Source organism: Crassostrea angulata, chromosome 8 (assembly GCF_025612915.1).
Source record: "Crassostrea angulata isolate pt1a10 chromosome 8, ASM2561291v2, whole genome shotgun sequence".
Classification (NCBI taxonomy): Eukaryota; Metazoa; Mollusca; class Bivalvia; order Ostreida; family Ostreidae; genus Magallana; species Magallana angulata.
In genome coordinates this window covers 59,913,891-59,927,499 of record NC_069118.1, presented here as the reverse complement: position 1 = coordinate 59,927,499, position 13,609 = coordinate 59,913,891, and the positions used below count along the sequence as shown (strand labels likewise).

The window sequence follows — 13,609 nt, the reverse complement described above, 5'->3', positions numbered from 1 at the left end:
CCTAGCCGCGTACTGGCAAGCTAGACGGGGGCCTATAAAAGAGAAATCTTGGGAATTTTTCATCATATTGAATGAACATCGTAGGGACCTTGAGGTATTTCTGAAATATAAAAAATAAAAAAGAAAAGATGCTGCATAATTATGTTGGGACAAGATAAAGGATTATTTTTCATGGATATCAATATTAACAGAAATCAAACATACATCGCTTATATATTCATTTGATAGTTTAACAATATATATATATATATATATATATATATATATATATATATATATATATATATATATATATATATATATATTAGCTAAAAAATCGTGGTATCGTTTATAGAATCACAAGTATCTTAATTGTCATGATATAATATAAATTGTTATTTAAAAATATCAATAAAACTTTTCGGAAATTTTAACACTGGACGCATTGGAGTAATAAATTTGGTCTCCTTATCATTTCACACCGCATGTTATTAACACGAAATCTATGTTCAAAAACAAACCGGGTCTAATTTTCAGATGTGAAACTATCGTAAGAAAACAAGACCCTCACGATCAACCAGAGTTATCTGCCCCTGTAGTGTGATTAGCCGAATCTCCTCCGTGTTCAAATTGTGTCAGAGAAGCGCGCTTCCATCGCTGAGTTTGTATGTACATTGATACATATCTGCATCCTAACCACTGCTCGCTGAGTGGCCGTGTCAAAATCTCTGCTAGCTGCTGTACTTCCGGCGCCCTTGGACCCGAGGTGTTCACTTATCTTATTATTGGACCGGCTCCAGCTCTCTTGTTTCTCACAAGGGAGAGGTGGCATTACCGAACGAAACCCGTGGGTGAAGTCATAGTTGTGAGGGACAGGGGGTTTTAGAGGGAGACATTTTCCTTCGCCCGTGAACGCTACTCACCGGCAGTAAATACACTATGATGCGATTCCGCGAGGAACCGACCAAAAGGTTTAACCCCCCGTACGATGAAACTTAGATCCATCTCTCTGATAACTTCTCAAATTGCGGAAGAAAATACTTCAATAACAAATAGAAATTGGCTTGCACTCTTGTTGGAGTTCTACACGCGGTAACCATGTAGCGGACTTCTATACACGCCGGGCTCTGAGGTTTTCTAACACGTCGGCCAAGTGAGTTGTAAAGCTCTCGTCTATTGATACATTCCATTTTTTACATGTTGGAAATTAAAGCATGGCTGGACTTTTTGGAGAACTCCGCTGTTTTTGTTTGTTCGTGTGTTTTGGTGTTTCTTTGTGTTTCACAAATTCCTTGGATTTAGATTTCAAGCCCAAGGTAAGCAACAGTTAGAGACTTATTGCACGTGTCTTTAATGACTAATATAAATGTAGACTATTTATTGTGTACCGACTAGATATTGTTTATTGTCTATTGACTATAGACTATCTATTGTCTATTATTAATGATATCTTTTTCCTTATTATATTATACGAAAAGACTATTTATTGAAAAATTGTCTACAAGCAAGACTATCTAATTGTATATTGTCTACTGACTAAAATATCTCTGTGGGATTTTAAATGAGATTACTGTCTACTGCTAAAGCAGGTTTTGGGGGGTTTTCTGTTGTTGTTGTTTTGCTTTTTTTCCTGTTTTAAAAGTATTGTTTCCTTTTTTATTTTTACTTTTTTGGGCGAAAGAGGATGAGAGACGTACACATATTTCATGCGCGGATCTATATCGGGGTTCAGGGGGGTCCAGACCCCCTGCAAAATTCAAATTTCTTTAAATTACATAATAAAATTACCAAAAATCTGCCTCGGACCCCCCCCCCCCCCCCACGGGCAAACTCAAATACCCGTCGGACACCCACCTCACCTCCCCTCCCCGAGAAAAATGTCTGGATCCCCGCTTGAATTTGCAAACTACTAGTACCTTTATCGCGCGCTGGAATCACTACTCAACAAACTGCTTCAAGAATATGATATATCAACTGCACATTTTCAACACCACGTGGCAATGAATTTTTAAAAAAGCATGTGAAGGGGATAAAAAACAAGTGGACGTTCTTAGGGCAAACCAGAGAAGTGATAGGATCCTCGAGATTCGTACACATCACCTTACACCAATAGATAAAACCGTGTATCTATAACGTGTATCTATAACAGATGACGCCAGATCCTATATAAGAGTACTCTATAGTGAGGATATTTATAGCGTACGGTGTCTTACGTATGTGGCTAATTGAGGTACCCTATAAATCAACGTACGGCGGATTTAACACCTGTCGGATGGGTTAACAAGTGGGATGTCTGGATCAGATTTTAAATCTGATAACCCCCCCCCCCCCCCCTCCATTGTGTGATACATCATCGCCATCAATACAAACTGATGACAGATTTTGGTCGGAGTAACTTCCAGCAAGACATTTTTAACAGAGAGAGAGAGAGAGAGAGAGAGAGAGAGAGAGAGAGAGAGAGAGAGAGGGGGGGGGGGGAGATGCTCATAAAGACCTCACTTCTTGTACTAATTGTACTTCCTGGTTCAGTGAGAAAAATATCGTGGTCCAACAAATGAGAACACCGTTGAGGTGGTTGTTTTAAACATGTATTCATGTATGATTACGTCATATACATGTAGTCAACACGTGGTGTCATTGACTCTCAGTGCAAAAAGGCAACGCAATAATTACATGTAATTCAAAATACCGATTTTAAAATCTAATACACGTGCAATTAACCAGAAAATATCTTTAACTTATAATATAACTTTATCCATTATTACTATATTCTTTAAATATAAGGGAGTAAAATGTCTATGTAAAACTTGGAAAAGTATACACTATTAGTATTATAGATATTTATACCTTGATCTCAGATGGAGAGAACTAATATAGGCTTTTTTTGCATGTTGTTCAATCCACATTCACTTATATACTTACACCTATGTCTACATTTTTGAATGAAATATTTCTTAAACTAAAATATGAAATTGTAGTATGAAGTACATTATATCTTTAAAGAAAAAAAATTCGGGTACGGGTCTAAAAATGATTTTAAGATAAACGAGGGAAATGGAAATTTTCCTGATCCGCGGATACTAAACATTATACGACTTCTTACTTTTATCTTATTTTCATTCACCGGCCTGTCCTCAAAGGTTCACAAAATGTACGGGTACAATATTTGCCTCTTTTAAGACAACTTGTTCAAAAGTAGTAAGTACTATAGTGTTAATTATGAAACAGTCATGCTCACTTAGGTAGTAGGGAGTCGTCAAAAACAACGTCTGGCGACTTCTTAAATGTTGATTGTGTATCAAACTTACGTTTTACGTATCTTATTAAAAATTGTTCATACATGTTAAAGTTTGTTGCACGTGAAAAGCCTACTCAGTCGGCGCACCCGTATGTAAAGATTTCGTGACCTAAGTACCGACACGTGACAGGGTGTTGATTATCACGACTGATGGAAACGTGTTATAGAAAAGTCTCATTGAAATAAATCAAGCACCGTTTAAGGTAGCTTAATTAAGGTGGCTCACTACACCTTGAAATATTTTTTCAAATCAGCAAAAAATTACTTGATTATGATAGATATCATAATGGATAAGAAGTATTTAAGCCAAATAGGCAAAAAATGTGAATTTTGGATGAAAAACTACATTTTCGAAAATCAAATTTAGTGCTCCAGGCGGATTCGAACTCATGATCAGCGGGTCAGAACCCAATACTTTAGTCACTGAGATACGACGATATACAACCGTGTGGAACGATATAAACAGTTTAACAAAATATTTGAATCGCCATCTTACGTAGTGTCTTAAAAAGTATAAGTCTAGGTGTAGTGAGGGACCTTAAAATCCGTGAAGGTAAATAGACTTACTTTAGATATTCATGTAAATAAAATGCATATTGATACGGTGAACAGACTGGTATCTAACCCTAACCCTAACCTTAACCCTAACCCCCCCCCCCCCCCCATCCTCCTTACTGTATGTTTCAAAAATATGTATTTGTCGTTATACAAGATAATCAGTACAAAAATATCTAAATGTAATTGTGAGAGAGAGAGAGAGAGAGAGAGAGAGAGAGAGAGAGAGTTTTCACACACAATGATTTTTCACTTGAACAACCTAATGTAGCTTTATGATCTGATCAATACACTCCGTGATACCCCCCCCCCCCCCTTTTTCCGGCCGGCGTTAACTTGCTACGAGATTTTATCGTGTCCCAGCGCATGTTTTCTGCAAAGAAAATCAGATATCACCCCTAGTGTATTTTCAGCATCCCAATCTTAGCAAGCATCAAATCTAAGCACAAGAATTAATGGTTTTCTCCAGCCAAACTCTTGAATTCTATTTCTCTTTAATGAAGTGGAAATGCTTGACTTAGCGAAGCAAGGTGTAAACCCGGCAAGGCGCGCGCGCTCACAGATGGTCATAGCTTTTCCAGACCCACTCGGAGCGCTCTAATCGTCTGAAGGCGTGATGATTGTTGTGACGGGGTACGGAAGTCGTCGGGCGCTGGCCACTCTTTTGTCGAGAAGGAATCGTTATAATAACAAACTCGAAATGTCCGACAAATTATCATCAAACGCGGGGTTTAAATGAAATGAGAAAGCGCTTGTAGACTTACTAAACCTCTGTATCTATTTTAAATGCCCTAAAACTGTTTTGTAAAAAGCAAAGAACACAATGAATATATTGCCCTTTGAAAGCAATTACATAGAAATTTGAGGAATAAAAGGAAAAAACCCCGAAAAAACCCAAGCAGACAAACAAAACGACAATGCTAAAAAAATCAACTGATTTTATACAGGTGTAAACAAACAATTAACACAAATAGATCTCTTGATAAAGAACAGAATTACAATGATTGCAGGAACAGTCACCTGTTTCTTCGTCTCTTCAGTGAAGAACTAGTTATCTTTCTTAGAGAAGCAGAGGGTTAGTAATTAGACAGCTATTGAAGTCATTTCAAATCTAAATTACAAAGGAAAATGTTTAATTTGTACAACTTAAAATTACTGGTCAATCTACAGTATCTTGTAGTTTAAAATGAAAACTTTTTTCAGTCGCAATATTTGTACTAAACTTCCCTTGTTTCCAAACTTTATCTTCGCTGTTTCCCCCATTAATCATATTTTACAAGGTCGAGAGATTTACGGGGCAGATTACTGTGTCTGCAAACAGGGATGCATCGCACGCCTCGGAATTATTAAAGCGCGGATTAATCCTAACAAAATCTTATCTTCTAAAGAACAAGCCGCGAGAATCCGGAACCTATACAGCTGCCCCTGGGGGTTGGTCGTTTCTTCCTCACGGCCTTTACCCGCAAAACACTGACCAAGGCGGGAGGAAGCGCGTGCAATATCTTTCAACCTCGCAGACGATTGTCAGTTGATAAGCTTCTATTGATTTCTGAAGGTCACAAACAAAAGATGGGGAAAGCTAGAGAGAGAGAGAGAGAGAGAGAGAGAGAGAGAGAGAGAGAGAGAGAGAGAGAGAGAGAGAGAGAGAGAGATAGATCTATACATCGATCACTGCCTATCTGTACATAGATATAGAAATAAGAGGTTGATAGGCACCTTTAGATTGAAAATAATATTAATCTAACCGTTTTAATTGTTGTTGTTTTGGGGGGGGGGTGTTTTTTGTTTTGTTTTGGTTTTTTGGTCAAAATGTGCACACTATTGTGTACTTGTTTAGATGCCGACCGAAACTAATTCTTCTGGATTTTTGGCAAGTAAACACTACAATCAAAAACATACTAATTACTAGTAATAGTGATTTTAAAATCTTAGCAAAGACAACCTTGACTGAGATCTGCCCCGCTTACTTTGTGTAGCCGGGCACCGTGCCCTTACCTGTAACTGTAATAAATTACTAATCTTTACAATACAACCAATGCTATAAAGGAAGTCTTTAGTGTCAATTTCTACCTATATATATATTGTGTTGCAATATCACAGTGGGCTACAGTGGAGTACTATAACAAACTTACAGTACTTTAGAACCACTTTTAGTAGATTTTTTATTGAGTAGAAGACGTGATGTATTTTTGTACTAGTGTGTTTAAGGTACTGCCTCACTCCTACTAGCACTAGCTAGTGAGTCAATCCTTTAGCTCACTCGATAGAGCGTTGGTTTTTAAACTGAAGAAATTTTCAAATTCCTTCTCTTCTATTAATACATATTCAATGGTCAAAGTAAGAAACTAATCAAATTGATGGTCATCTCTCAAGTTCAGGGTCAATGTAATATTAAAGCATTGTCATGTTGTAAATTTTGAATTTACCGGGTGTCGGTAAATACAAAATTTACATGGCAAGTAATTGTTGCGTTTAAACGGAATTATAGCTTTGCGTTTAAACGCAGTAATTTTTTGCGATTAAACGCAACAAAACTAATGGCTATTTAACGCAAAAGATTGCGATTAAACGCATTAGTTATTGCGTCTAAACGCAAACGAATTTTTTATTATTCTGCTAAGCTGGCCTCAATGAGCTTCTGTAGCCTTAAACTTTGACATATGATAGTTTTAATCATAAACTAACGCTTAGTACAGATATAAAAATCCAAATCTTCAAGCTTTAAAATCTGAGCATTGTCTTATATCTCTGTACAGAGCTCTTTTACATATGGAGGTAAATATAGCCTTAAAATGGCCACGACACTCCAGTCCTCCTCAATACACGTACCACATTTTGAGTCCTATTTGCAAACTTTAAGAAAGATTGCAGAGGTTCAACAACATTGGTTTTTTAATGATTTTATTTGATATAGTACATGTACTAGCTACTAACAAAACTCGATAATTAACAATGTTTAGATTTTATAATTCATGTTAACTACGTTAGATTTTTTATGTTTTAAAAAAAAAATGTTTGCACTGGGGATAAACATTGATACTTGTGCCAGTAGTTGTTGATATTTGGCAGAAATGTATATATATAGTTCCAGCAATTAATTGTCAAGTGCCTTTTCGAAACATGCCTATTTCTACACTTAAGAAAAATTATTCCACTTACGTGGTACAGCTGGGTCTCTTGTTACGTAATACGAAAGGCCACTCTGAAACCGAGGTCGGATTTCTGTCAAGTGTGAGTCAACGTCTTGCGTTTATTACAACAAATGACGAACTTAGCTGTAATAATGAAATTAATATTTATTTTCATGTTATGGAAAAGGTTCTGTTCTCCAAATCAGGTTTACGTATAGTTCACAAGCAATGCAATAGTTCTGTCCCAAATCAAATTTGTTAGGATACAGATATTGTAGAACATAATTAAACATATACATGTAAAACACTTTTATTGTTCGAAAAGTAAAGGGATCATGCACAGATATTTAAAGCGAATAATATAATAAACATGAAATCAATGCATTTTAGTGCATGCATGTAGGGTAAGAAGAAAAAGATGGAATGATTGATAGAGAAATAACTATATGGACAGACGGACGGACCGACGTACGGACGGACAGACATACGGACAAGTTGTCAGACAGGTTAACATTGCTCCCGCGATGCATTTTTTTTTTGGTAATTCGTTTTCATGCCATGACTCAGATCTGAAAAACTAAAAAAAAAAAATAATTTTTTCTCACAAACCACTATTTATGATTCACAGCAATAAACAAAAGAAAACGGCAGATAATTATGGCTTTTTAAAGCATTTTGACATTAATTTTTGTTCTTAAACGAAATACGAAAAGAAATGCAGTGCAAAAAGTTCAGAAACATGGTCGACTTTCAAAATAGTCGTGCATGATGTACTAGAAAATTCAGGAAACGTGACGTCATTTACGACTTTTTAACCCTTAATCTGATTTAAAGAGGCATTCTTAAATACATTGAAAGTTCTGCTTTAGGCATTTTATCGGTTTTGATTTAGTGTAAAAATGATAATCAACGTGATAGAATTATCTAAAAATGTGTATTTTTGAAGTTTAACCTGTCGGGGTTTTAGTATAGAAACAGGAAGTGGTATCACTGACATGGTGACTGTTTATAGTCTTCTGAATGACCTACTTCGATCTCTTTATATTAGGAACAATGTCCCAGGTAAAGATGATTTAAGATATTGGTTAATGAAATTAGCATAATATCTGTGCCACGTTTGTTCAAAAGATTTTGAATAGATTGATTTGTGGGAAGGGCCACTATAAACAGAAGGGTTTTACTGAGTTTAAAAAAATTGTTTTAATCACAGAATTGCAAAAACACGCTAAGACTGTTATAAGTGTATGCTACAGTATGGGTGTAAGAAACTACAGAGAAAATACTCAGTGACTCTATATGAAAAATGAAACATTTAATTTAGTTTTCAAAAACTGCTTCTAAATATCATTTTTACTTTAAGATTTAACGTTGGACACACTATCATTTCAAACTATCTAAGTTCTAAAAAAGGTGTTATATTAAACTTAACTTCATATGTTCATTACATAGTTAAATCAATGATATAAGAGCAAAAAGTTTAAATTTTTTCAAAATGAAATTTTCAGGGAACAATTGCTTCGTTATTCGTTAAAATAAAATATCAAACTTAATTGTAATAAAATTATACGATATTTTCGTTGTTCTGTCTACTTGTATATCCTGACTGTCGTAAAACTTACTTTAATATACATGTACAATTATATTCCACATAAATTTTACCAATTATATGTTGTACTAAGTCGGTGAAATTCTCTAGTGCTATGTTATACAGTGCAAGTTTCCCCGAGAATGGCTGAATTTAATCATATTAGCTTTTTTTCAGAATTGTAACAATTTATGCAAAAATGCCACTTACTAGCAAAAAATGTTATTAGGTTTTCTTTTTAAATGAATAATTTCATTAAAGTTGCACTGCATTCGTACATTTACGTGCATTCTTTTCTCATTGGTTGGTTTAATTATAGGGCTATGGGAAACGTGTACCTTTCTGCCTTACAAAAAACAAACAAAATAAGCTGGCTGATTATCATAGATGCACTTTTTGCATCAAATTGCTTTTTTTTTAGTTTTAGTCGTGCACTTATTAAATTAATACACAGACCAATAAAACGGGCAACATTAATTGACGAGACGCATTTACATAAACAATCAACAGTCGATACATGTTAATACCAATCTGCTGCACGCGCTAATTTGATTGGTGTCTATTGGAATCCACAGAAAGGTGCTTTATCATGGTCTTATAATTCTCAGAGACGCTAACATCCAACCACTGAGATCACCTGCATGCAGTGGCCAGGTGTTCACCGGCTTCTGGTAACAGGTGCCCGTTGAAGACACAATCCCAGGGGGGGGGGGGGGGGGCATCGCTTTCTCTCCGCAAATAAACAAATAAAAACAAATTTAATTAGAGTAGCACATTTTTGAGATTAAATATATTTTAGGTCTACCACGGTACCACGTGTAATGCTTGTCTTTCGCCGAACAGAATGTGCCAAATCATAAGACTAATTGTAAATTCTGTGGACACAATTTACATAATTTTCTTCTCTTTATAGAGGGTCATTATGTCGTTAAGACAAAAAAAATGATAATGAATTGTACATATTGTACATTCAAATGTTAACAAGAAACAGTAAATCGGCAATTGGAATGTTCTGTCCACTTCACTATAGTACTAATTTATCAGATGTGGTCTCTAAGGTCATATGCATTTAAACTTAAAATAGTATTATATTGGGAGGATGATATATATGTAGATATGTGTGTCTATCGCTTCATTTTAAAAACCGTACATCTAATGAAATCTACAAACAAATGTAACAGATTTGACACAAATGGTTAAATTACAATTTTCTCCATATATTCAGTTCTTAATTTGAGACCTGCTCTAAGGCTTGCTTTCAGTACTATTTTTCATGGCGTACAGATAAACTAATTATTTTGTTCTTGCACCAGCTAGCCGCTGATTATTGGGAGTAGTTGTTAATGGAGATGCTAATGAACGGGAGTAGTCATTTCAATGCCAAAAATGTTCGGGAGATTAGGGCTGATATCAGTTATTATTATACTTTCATGTTAAATACTGAAATCTGATTGGTTTAGATGCAGTTGGTAATCCGTTCTATAACCCTCAGCGTTAGCAACACACTTGGCAAAAGGTAACACAACGAATTCTTACATGCGCGTAAATTATGCGCGTATGGTTCGCCGTAGAATTCACTTCATTTCTATATAAAAACAATGAAATTTTCTTAAAAAATAAGACATTCAGTATAATAAGATAATTAGTGCCTGTTTGAGAGGGTAACTGTTGAAATTGACACCCCTCGAAAACCATTGTCAACCTCCGCTTCGCGTCGGTTGACAATGGTTTTCTCGGGGTGTCAATTTCAACAATTACCCTCCCAAACAGGCACTATCTGTATACTACAACTGTTTTGCCTGTTTTGCTCTGTCTGTCTGTTTTTGCACACCTGTCAATATATTGGCTACCTTGTTTAGCGCAGCAGGTACAAGTATGGAGTATGTTATGTACATAAAATTGGTTGTTGTCATTTTTATAGGTTTCTATGTTCTTGTGTTTACTCCTGATTAATCTCATATGAACAAAAGTAATATTCATATTTTATTAAATGTATATAAGAATATCACACTACATAATTGGGTCAGCATTCATTGTTTATGAAGTGAAACGTAGATCTTCGACTTAAATATGAATGCCTGGAATAGATAATATAAATAAAGATGTATAAATAGACAAACATTGAAAAAATATTATTATCTTTAATTCTCTATTTAAATCGTTTACCAGTATCAAACAATTTGGCAGGTAACAATGGTTAAAATCACAACGTAGCCACGTTTGCCGGCATTCGTGTTGAACTAAACAAAATCTAATTAAAAGTCAAGTTATTCTCGTAAATTACAAAAATATAAACTTGGACTAAGCCAACTAATTTATGAGAATATGTCTGAAATATGATTAGCATTTTCTGCTGATAGAACTTTGCGGACAGACTGATACTAAATCTGACAGTCTTGTAGCAGTAAGTATCTTATTATGTCACCCGATGTCTCTCTGACCGAGTTACCGTCCCTGATGGGCCCTGATGACATTAATGGCGGGTCGGCCATTCATTAGAATAAAACTAATCCAGCACCTGACTCATTAATATGCAGAAGAATTAATTACGACAATCTTAAAGTGACGTGTGGTTAACCATTTCAATTGATTTTGAAAGAAAGGTTCAATTGTCAAACCGACCCGCGAAAAGATTAAATCAAAGGGAGCGATCAAAAGCCTGTTATTATAATTACAGATGTCAATTTCAGTTAATTGAATTTCTTCTTTTAGGTACAGATTAGATTTGGTTCTATTATAGATGCAGATCTGTTCACCGTTATTCAAACAATTTTTTTTTTATTTGAATGATTTTTGTACACAGGTAATTAGACCGCAATTAGGTCACAAAGCAGGTACATGTAGAAACACCTGTGGAATTGGAATCCTCATATATCAATGACATACAATGGTATTCAAAAATATTTCATAAAGTTCATTACTCCAGATCAAAGCTTATGAAAATAAAGTACTTATAATCGAATTGTTCAAAAAACCCAAGAGGTGAGTTACGTATTGACCCATTTAGCTTTATTTTGCGACTATTTACTTGTGAATATAACATGTACTTGTATGTGTGTGTATGTAAGCGACAGGAATTAAAAGAGAGAGAGAGAGAGAGAGAGAGAGAGAGAGAGAGAGAGAGAGAGAGAGAGAGAGAGATTGGAGATTTTCACAAAATGATTTTTCATATGAACAATCTGCATGTATCTTTATGAACTGATCAATACACTCCGTGAGAGAGAGAGAGAGAGAGAGAGAGAGAGAGAGAGAGAGAGAGAGAGAGAGAGAGAGAGAGAGAGAGAGAGAAGGGGAGAGAGAGAGAGAGAGAGAGAGAGAGAGAGAGAGAGATAGTATTTGGTTTGCTATTGTTTTCACTAGAGTACATGTATACATGTTCCAGTATAATTAATGAATGCATCATTATGAATCAAGTCACATGAGATACAATGTTTGTTTCACAGATTCATCATACTTCTCAGCATCATTAAAACTTGAGAAATGCCGGGAATTTGAACCACACTGCTCTGATTCTATAAACTAAGAAATCGTTTAAATTCTTGTAAGCTAATTAATTCAGGTTTGGGGGCTTTCATACACTTTCTCTTGTGAAAAGTCGCTCCTAACATTTCATTGATATAAACCATCAAAGGAATTTATAATGAAAATGGCTAAAAAACAACATTGCAGCGCGGAGAAGGAATAACAGTTCTGACGTTCTTAGTGAAACTTTTACGGGCGTTCAGCACGTTTTAACAACAGTTGTTTGGTTGTGTCACAATGCAACATGTTGTTTACCAAAGTTTGATTTATTTACTTGGACGCACTTATAATCCCGAGCGGCGTATAATCGGTGCTTTTATGTAGATTTCCACCTTAACCTTTCAACAAGCAGCAAAGATATTTGCCAAAATGTGGTACAAGGTCTAGCATTGAAATCCTGGAATCAGCTTCGGCGCTCACAATTCTATAACTGTCTTATCGTTTTGCTAAACCGATTTCATTTTCTTCACGTTATTCGTAGATTTATTCTTTTCGACATTAATTACAACGTGAACGCTGGTTCGACACCACTGTTTCAATTAGAGAGTTATATAATCAAGATGGATTGACCATTCCCATATATTCATATATAAGAAAACTTTTGAATTACGTACGCAATCCATACACATTTTAAATGATAATTACAATGTTATTTTTGTTCATTTAACGTAATTAATAATTTCATAATAGTCTGGTAAATCTGGACTCCTTGGCGTATTACTCACCGAAGGTCTAATTGCAGTGTCGTCTTTTTGTTTTTAGAACTGAAAGTAAGATGGGTAATTATGTAAAAGAAATGCACAGCCTACGGTGACAGTTTACTACTTACAGTCATTATCATAAAATTTTTAGAAATTGCAATTAATCACATAAAATATGGTATATGCATCATCCCTAGTTTCAAGACTCTAATGATTTTGCTGGAGCCTATTTTAGTGTTTATAGTTGTACAGGGTTTGTAAGCAAGTCAAAACACTTTACAATCATCTCAGTACGGATTAAGTCTCTGAGTTATGAGCATCATGCTCACTTAATTTAGCATTATTAGGTGTACAACAGTCTAGCAGGGGATATAAACAAAAGATAATCAAAGTACTGAAGAACTGACGGGAGTTCATTTTGTCGATGTTTATATAATTTAAGATCAATGATATGTGATTTTGCATTACAATTACATGAAGTTTCTAATTTGAATAACGCACATTTTTATAATATGAATTTTTGGACTTTTTCGACAAGAATGTCGAGAAACCCTCATATTAATCATGTTAAATAATATTTAAAGATAAAATTAATTCAATCAAACTATGTAACAGTAATAGAAATATTTCTCAAATATTGTATCGATCCAAGCAATATTGAACTCTAGTCTCGTTCAACCAAACGCTCGGCTGACACCGTAAATCTCCGACAAGGATTTACGGAGACAGTCGAGCGTCGAGTTGAACGAGACTATATTGAACTCTGGCGTAGGAATACATACGACTACAAAAAATATTTAAATTGTTCGTACCATTTAAAATCTGACTATTTTCAAGG

General features: G+C 35.1%; 1 protein-coding gene across 1 annotated transcript in view; it reads left to right on the top strand.

Moving 5' to 3' along the window:
- Positions 1-596: 596 nt before the first annotated feature.
- The window catches only part of LOC128159602 (inter-alpha-trypsin inhibitor heavy chain H3-like), a 40,838-nt gene continuing 27,825 nt past the window's right edge, over positions 597-13,609 (top strand). Inside the window, exon 1 of the mRNA XM_052822743.1 lies at positions 597-1,295. Within this exon, the coding sequence (XP_052678703.1) occupies positions 1,194-1,295 (102 nt within the window). The 5' untranslated portion in view covers positions 597-1,193. The remainder of the gene's footprint in view (positions 1,296-13,609) is intronic.